General features: G+C 39.1%; 2 protein-coding genes across 6 annotated transcripts in view; one reads left to right on the plus strand and one right to left on the minus strand.

The window, feature by feature from the left end:
* Window positions 1-191: 191 nt before the first annotated feature.
* Window positions 192-2,281, plus strand: LOC104950813 (transcription factor A, mitochondrial-like; the record flags this gene model as incomplete). The annotated part of the gene is made up of 3 exons (XM_010777387.1): window positions 192-344; window positions 1,134-1,190; window positions 1,572-2,281. Coding segments are annotated over 3 exons (435 nt in total), but the record flags the coding sequence as incomplete, so codon positions are not given.
* Window positions 2,282-3,512: 1,231 nt separating this feature from the next.
* The window catches only part of LOC104950814 (DNA-directed RNA polymerase III subunit RPC4), an 8,278-nt gene continuing 3,787 nt past the window's right edge, over window positions 3,513-8,003 (minus strand). For 3 of the 5 annotated variants that reach the window (XM_010777392.1, XM_010777390.1, XM_010777389.1), the window contains exons 5-9: window positions 7,044-7,168; window positions 5,667-5,769; window positions 5,232-5,500; window positions 4,582-4,734; window positions 3,513-4,449 (exon numbers count right to left, since the gene is read on the minus strand). In XM_010777392.1, the coding sequence (XP_010775694.1) occupies window positions 4,309-4,449; window positions 4,582-4,734; window positions 5,232-5,500; window positions 5,667-5,769; window positions 7,044-7,168 (791 nt within the window). In that variant the 3' untranslated portion in view covers window positions 3,513-4,308. Of the gene's footprint in view, window positions 4,450-4,563; window positions 4,735-5,231; window positions 5,501-5,666; window positions 5,770-7,043; window positions 7,169-8,003 lie in introns of all 5 variants that reach the window. The other 2 variants (XM_010777391.1, XM_010777393.1) reach the window with 2 other exon arrangements.

Raw genomic sequence — 8,003 nt, forward strand, 5'->3', positions numbered from 1 at the left:
CAGCCCCGTTTTTAGAGATTTGGGTATGGAGGAAAAGAGAGAGGGTTGTGTTTTCTGACACTTGGTGAGTTCCCTGGAACACCGGGGACACATATTCAAGTATCAAAGACGTAAAAAAAGTGCATTTTGCATGATAGGTCACTGTGTGTGTGTGTGTGTGTGTGTGTGTGTGTGTGTGTGTGTGTGTGTGTGTGTGTGTGTGTGTGTGTGTGTGTGTGTGTGTGTGTGTGTGTGTGTGTGTGTTCCAGGAGTTAAACACCCTTGGGAAGCCAAAGCGCAACCGCATCCCGGTCAACATTTTCGTCTCGGAGCACTATGCAGAGGCCAGAGGGCTCACCCCACAGGTCAGTAACGGGACAGATTGTTTTAAGATAAAATGGTAACTGTAATTACAAAAAAAATATTATACGGTAAAATAATGTACTGATGTTAAATGTATCATCTTTCAGCTGCATCGATGTGACGTGCATCATAGCCGCTGATTTCAATGCATTTGAAGTATGGGCAGAATGGAAAAAGAGCAAAGTCTGACCAATCCATTCAAATGTTCTCTCAAAGACATGTGTAGACCTTCTTCCATGGAAAATATTTAAACTCGATTTGATGTTGTAATAAAACATTAACTATATAACTAATTCATTTTCTCACACTCTACCAAGTTTCAGGATTGTTTCGCCCTGCCTCAAACAAACTTGACCAATACAATCCAACTGAAATACAATTGCACCATATTGTACTTTATTTACAATGTTTTACATTCTCGAACAAAACAGGTGCAACATATCTATAACCTTCATTTGATTGACATGAGGGCTCTACCTATAAAATGGAGAATTGCGGAGTCATAGTGCCACCTAGTGGTGAAAAACAATATATAACACATTTTTGATTGGAAGAAATGGCTTGTTCCCTCACACTGAAGAACTTCCACACTGACAACATCATCCGTGCTTCATAAAACCAGCACATGCATTAGTGTGCATTTTATTATCAAAAATGAAATTGGATAAATTAGACTTAGACCAGTGTGTCTCTAGTTTGACATGTAAAAACGGTTAGGATTCAGTGCTTATATTGTTAAAACACAGAGACAATTACAAAGCGGTTTCTTTGTTTTCATTTTGTCCCTTCAGGACAAGCTGAAGTCACTGGTGCAGGACTGGAGGATTCTTTCACTTCATCAGAAACAGGTTGGTTGCACAATCATTACATGTCCTTTATTCCTACAGTTACAGAGTGGTGCTGGTTTGAGTCCTGAAACTATAAATGAGTTGGCATATTACCACTTCCTGTTCTCTCGTTTAGAAGTCAGTGTTTTTTTAAATGTGGCCTTGGTAAGGAGCCTGAAATAAGGTCTGTAGGTGACACAAACATATTTTGTTTTCCAAAAATGGGACAACGCCATTGCTGTTTGTCAAGGGAGCCCTTTCTATGCTAACGGCCAGATCGCTCTACAAAAATACTTCATCACTGCACCACTCTATAAGGCATTAATGCTGCTGCAAATGTGAAACAAGAATTGACCTGTTGCTCAGTATATTTATATCTCCTCTGTTTGCTCCTCATCTCAGATCTATACACAGCTGGCCCAGGACGACAAGATCCGCTATAATAATGAGATCAGGTCGTGGGAGGAGCACATGGTGGAGATTGGACGACCAGACCTGGTCCGAGTGAAGATCCTGCCTACCAAGAGGAAACCTGCAGCTAAAGCTCAAACAATCAAGAAAGGAACAAAGAAGGTTATAGCTACAGTGAAGAAGGCCACTGCAAGCAAAACTGTCCGCAGTAAATGAACACATCAGTGTGTTCATGTACCAAGAGGAAACAGTGTTCATGCTCTCCTTGCTTTTTGACAACGTTCTCAATTGTCATTAATGTTAGGTTCAACAGGGCAAAGCTTTTACATCATTCAGACGGATCAACATCATTTCACAGAAACCATTATCACCTGTGCTTAGTGAAATGTAACAATTGAAACCCGGAAAGCAGGATTATAACAAGCACGCATGTGACTCTAATACTCATCCTGACTTATTGGTTTCTTAAATCCATTTGGTTGATAAAGTGCAATGGTTCCTGGCTAAGAAAGAGATGCAATATAATGATTTCATGGGCTTAGACATTTAAATCAAGTTATTAAAGGAGTTTCAGATAAGGTTTCTACATTTCTGTCTGCAGTGTGTAAAAGGTTTCATAGCCCTGAGTGTTACCACACTATACTTGAGCGAATATAAAGGTTACTGTTGCAGTCCCAAAGCAAACACTTTTTTGTTTAATTAAAAGAAAAAAGAAAATATATATTTACAGACACCGCTTCCCCTAAAGATGAGCCATGAATGCAACCTCACTGAAGTATATATCTCATCACTCTTATCGATGTAGCGTCACCTTTTACAGTCGCAACCTCAAACTGAAATACTGTTATTTTTCATGTATGCCATAATCATAGACAGTTGACTGACATTTTGGGTTTCAAAAATATACTTTTTTTTTGTTAAAGATTGTATGAGATGCTTTTTTCTTTTAACTGCTGTAAAAAAGCTGTTGTGGTTGATAATAAAATGTGCTTTTTCCTACTGCGCCTTCATCCAAATGATTGTTTTGTTAACATAAATGCTCAAACACCCTTCATCTCTGGTATGTTTCAAAAGAGCCTTCCTTTATGCTTAAGCAAACTGCCTCAGTGAGACTATGCACATGTTTATGCTAGCAAAGCTACAGTCAAAGCTGAATTACAAAAGCACCCATGTAAACTTAATTTTCTCATAGGAGTCAAAGCCCCATTAAATGTGTCTGCTCAGGCTTGTTGGTTCAGAATGGCCAAAACACTCATAAGTTTTTGTTTCAAAGAGGGGCCCATGTTTTGGTCCCCTCTGGTCATCAGTACTGTAACTGTACGGATGAATGTGGCACGTGTTAAAACACAACCTTCCCAATTTAGTTAAGTTATACATTTTTATAATCAAGAAGTTTCAGCCAAAGTCAAATCCAGACGTGTGTATAGATTTTCAATGACCTCGCCAACCCAGCAAAATGTGTAACATACAGAGCAAAAACACAGCAGATTCTGTTCTGTGGGGCCTTTAAAGTCCCATTTTTTCTGATGGCCATCACAATATGATCTTCAATTAAATTCAATTACCTTGAATCGTTGATCTGCATCAGTTCTAAAAATAATGGAATAAGCTATTTACTGCTTTGTAGCATCACATACCACACAATTTAGCTTCAAGCAAACATTAATGTTAATCAACAATGTTTTAAACAATTGACATTTTTCGAAACGTTCTGAAGGCCTCCAGAAACTAATAGTTTTACTGTGACAATTTTAAACACTGAAGGCCATCAACATCTGGATTTGCAGCTGCTTTGAAGATTCTCCATAAAGCTTCGAGGTGAACGTGTCTTCAAGTTTAACAAAAACACATCCAGGTTAAAAAACACACAACGTGAATCTTACAATAATACTGCTGTTAGCAAAATACTACAAAAGTGACACATTCCAGCTGTACATGAGTTGTTTTTTTATTTAACCAGGAAGTCCCTTGACATTCAAATCTATTTTCTTCAAGAGATAATTACAGGTTTACAAAAATAGAATATACAAAGCATGTTAAAACAGACAATTAAAAATAGAGGAAGTAACAGATTAACAGCAGATCAGAATACAAAATGTATAGTAGGCGCCATCTAGTGGAGAGAAAATGTAACTGCAATAAGTGCATCTACTGGATCAACTATCATCCACACTGTCAGACTGATACACTGAAGCATGGGAAAGTTCCATTATGAAAGAATCTGTAAATTCAAATTACAGTCACTCAGTGTTGGACTAAAGTCTGGAAGCTTCCGGCATATGATAACAACCTGGTGTCACTATCATTCTGAGTGCTCTGCTGGTGCATTTACAACTGATAGAGTGAGAGAAGTCATCAGTTAACAGGTATTCAGTGCTCAGGTAACATCTACAATTGAGTCCTTGTAGATCAGTGGGGAGGGTTCTAATACCATAATTTTAAAGCATCTTTCCAAAAACTGGCAGTGTCTTCACATCAGAGGTAAAAACTGTTTATGAGTTTGTTTTTCTATCACACGATATTTAAAATGTGCTAGGCTCAATTCAAGCATACAAATAATGCAGGTTGCCGTTGATAGCCTGCATAGCTGCCTTAACCTCAAACCAGAGGTATGAAGAATATATTAGACTCCAGGTCACTTCCTTCACAGTGGTGTGTGGGTGTGATCCCACAACATCCGATCAGCCATCGTACACAGTGTCAAAGAGTCAGTGACCTCGAGAGGCGTTCAGGGTCCTTGTGACTGCTGTGGTGAAGCTTCCCTCAGTAACGCCTGGAAGTCAGGAGACAAGACCAGTTTGTGACGGACGTTTCCCAACACCATCATGTCTCCAGTTCGACCGTCAGACAGACGCACAGACACCAGTTGCTGAGTAGAAAGGAGAGAAAGCTTCCACATTAATAGAGACAAAATTGATTTGTTTCACTTTATTAGCAGAGATATATTCTGGTGTTGCAAATGTTTAAGTTCAGTAAACTGCACCTAGTCACCACCCAGTACCTGCAGGAAGGAGAAAGCAGCTCCCTCAGAGACGTCCATCACAACCTGACCCATCTTCAGCTCCACCTTTCCGGACTTCCTGATCTGCAGTTTACCCAGAAATCCTTCAGGCAGCTGGGACAGCACAGGACAGCCTTCCTTCAGCGGCACCTGCTGAGGACACGCACAGACTGTTAATAACTGGCTGCAAAAAGCATTTTTTGGGTTTAAATGACCAACGGCTGCTAGACTGACAATTCCAATTATCTGTAAATCACATTTTAATATCTTTAAAAAAATGTAATTATGTTTTGTTTTTTATTTGTTGAGATGTGTGTTTTTATCCCAAAAGTTTCCAAAAATGTTCAATCCAAAGGGACATTTTAACTTTAATCAAGGTAACAGTCATTTCCCTTTGAGTATGCTGTATGCGTGCCTGTCAGACGATGTCATGAATTGACTTTTTATCCAGTTTTAAGCTACATTTTTACGATACATTTTGTTTGATCTTGGTATTTTTTACCACTATACAGACCGGATAAGGTTTTTAAATTGGATATCTAGATTTTAAGCTATCAGAGAAACCTTAGTGGTTAGCTTGTAGTCGTTCAGCCGTATGTCCACTGGTGAACACTGGCTTATAAACACAGCACTGCTTCATTCTGACTCACCTGTGCTTGCAGCTGTGCCGGCCTCTTGTCTGCAAGCTTGCCTTCCTTCTTGTCAGGTTTCTCTGCTGCAGGTGCTGGAGGGGGGTCCACTTTCTGTGCAGCTCTGCCCGGCATGCTGTCAGGAAGCTGCATGAAGAAGAGCTCCTCTCTGTCCGACAGTCTGAGCTGCTGCAGCAGCTCTCCCACAGAAGGCTGCTCTGCTCTGGGCAGCTCTGTTCTGATTCCGGCTCTACAGGATGGAGCTCTGAACACACGAGGCTTCTCTGGACCTGCCAACAGGACAAACACTTCACCACCAGAATGGACTGAAATAATTCTGCTTTTTTTATACTGAGAGTAGCTGCTAGAAAAGCAGATTCAGTGACTAAACAAGACGTAATGAGATTACTAAACATCAGACAGTAGCAGTACTTTAGTCACAGGAGGTTTTCTCACATGTGCTGGATGTCCGTGTCTTTGAGAAGCTGCTGGGCTGACACAGAGGCAGCTGGATGGGCGTCAGCTTTTCATCGTTCCTCAGACCTGGATCATCTATGAACTGAGGGTAAAAATATAACACAAGTAATGACCAAAATGATTAGTGATATTTATTACTATTGATATCAGTATCAATTACAACTTACTGACTCACCAGTCATTATAAACGAATGCTACGCAGATTAACATTTGGAAAACATCAGAACTTTCTTTGTCTGCTGGCAAACCGCCACATTAAACTCACTAAAAACACACTTTTACTGTCTTCCAGGTTTAGACGGAAAAATGATGGTGTCAGTTTTGTCACAGTGAGTCAGAGTTTACATCCTAATTGTGAATAAGACTATTTGAAATACGCCATGCTTTGTCACTCCAAACTAAAAAGACTAAGGAAAAGCATGCAGTTGGGGCGCCCTAATTTAGTTTATGGTTTGATCTAAAAGTCATTATTTGTATACAAACAGTTGATCAAATAACTGTCTCTAAAGTGAAAGGCGTCTGTCCGTCAGAGCCAGATATTTTCTCAGGAGTTGGTGGAGAACCAACCAGAGATCCAAGAGGAGTAAATATTGGATTTACAAAGGTCAGCTGAACAAAACCACAACCAATACATTCTAATGTTGTTCTTTGCATGTAGGCATCAGAGTAATAATAAAATACCAACAACAACCTCATGAGGTGACACTATGTCAAATATTAGGTTTTAGAAAGGTCCACAATGTGTCTGTTTAAAAGCTTTAATGTGCAATTTTTCCAGTTATCAACAAAAAATAGACTAATCTATCTGCTCAACAAAGAAAGTAACTTTTACTCTACAACTCCAAAAGGAGAATAATTATTGGGAAAAATAGGATTGTTACAAATGTGTAGGACCTTAACAATGCCTTTGTATATTTACATTTACATTTGGTGTAAATGTACTTGTCTTCTTAAAAATACTTATTTTTGTTATCTTTATATTTTTTACCTACTATTGCAACTTATTTTATTAAATTGTTTATGTTTGCACCACCAGACACCAAAGAAAAAATTCCTTGTTTGTTTAAACGTACCTGATTTATATGCATTGTGAACTGAACTTATGCTTTTATTATACATGTTTTATTTTCACTGATTGTGCTGTATTGTCCTAGTCTTCATCATAAAAAATAAATGTTAAGAAGTTAAAAAAGCCTATTAACTACTAACAGCAGCGCAAGAATAAATACAATTCCACTCAAAATAACCCAGCCAATTTATGATCTTCAGTGGGCCTGTCATGTAAGTAATTTGTGTGTTATTGTGGCACAAACTGGAACAATTGTGAATCTATCCCTTAAGGTGGAAAGTACTCACATCGTCCCTTTGTAGTTTACTGAGTATCTCATCTTCATCCTCCTCTGACTCCTTCCTCTCCTTCTTCACCAGTTTACAGGCAGGAGATGTGGTGGAGGCGTGTAGGTCTGTAGCACCACGCCAGCCTGAACACAGAGACGTGATGATGATGAGGGAGGAAGTGCGACTGTGTGCATGCTTAAAGAGCCTGTGACACGAACCCAACAACTGTTGTGCAATGAAATAGTGGGCTACTAGTAATCTCGAACCGTCAGTTTAAAAAAGAAAAAGCGATACCGTTCCGATAAATATCAATAATTTCGAACATCGCGGGAAAATTCCTTCGACTCATTTTGAGGTTTTGGGGGAAGCCGGAAGTGACGTCAATGCTGGAACGCTTCACTGTGCGGCGAGAGAGCCAAACACGGACAAAGTGTGTTGTCATGCGTAAAATGGTGAATTACTGAGTTTAGGCACGTTAATAACGTTTTAATGAAGTTGACTACAGTATATTCATATTTGTCAGTGCTTTCATGTCAATTCGGCGAACATAAACATAAATGATCGTGGTGAAGATGATGATTAAATTAGGATTAAAAATCGGTAGTGAGAGCTGCTGAATTTCCTCCCGTCGGATCTGATATAAAAACAAATCGATTATTTTTGTAAACTCAAGTGGATGAAACTAAATTTATTAGTGCTTTCATGTCAATTCGGCGAACATATGATACATTAAATGATCGTGAGGATGATGATTTAAAAATCTTTTGTTTGAGCCGGTCTGCATTTCCTGATGAGAAAACAAACCTTAGCTTTTTGTAGTTGCAGTCAGTGGTGTAGTGGGCGTTGGACGCGGGGGTACGCCGTACCCCCACTTATTTGAAGCATGATTTCTTTTTTTAATAGTCTAATACATCTAAAATCATTGCCAGTGTTATCAGTTGCAAGTGTGTGTTTGTTGTAATAATGACGAAAACACAC

Source organism: Notothenia coriiceps, unplaced genomic scaffold (genome assembly GCF_000735185.1).
Source record: "Notothenia coriiceps isolate Sejong01 unplaced genomic scaffold, NC01 NC01_scaffold00018097, whole genome shotgun sequence".
Lineage (NCBI taxonomy): Eukaryota > Metazoa > Chordata > Actinopteri > Perciformes > Nototheniidae > Notothenia > Notothenia coriiceps.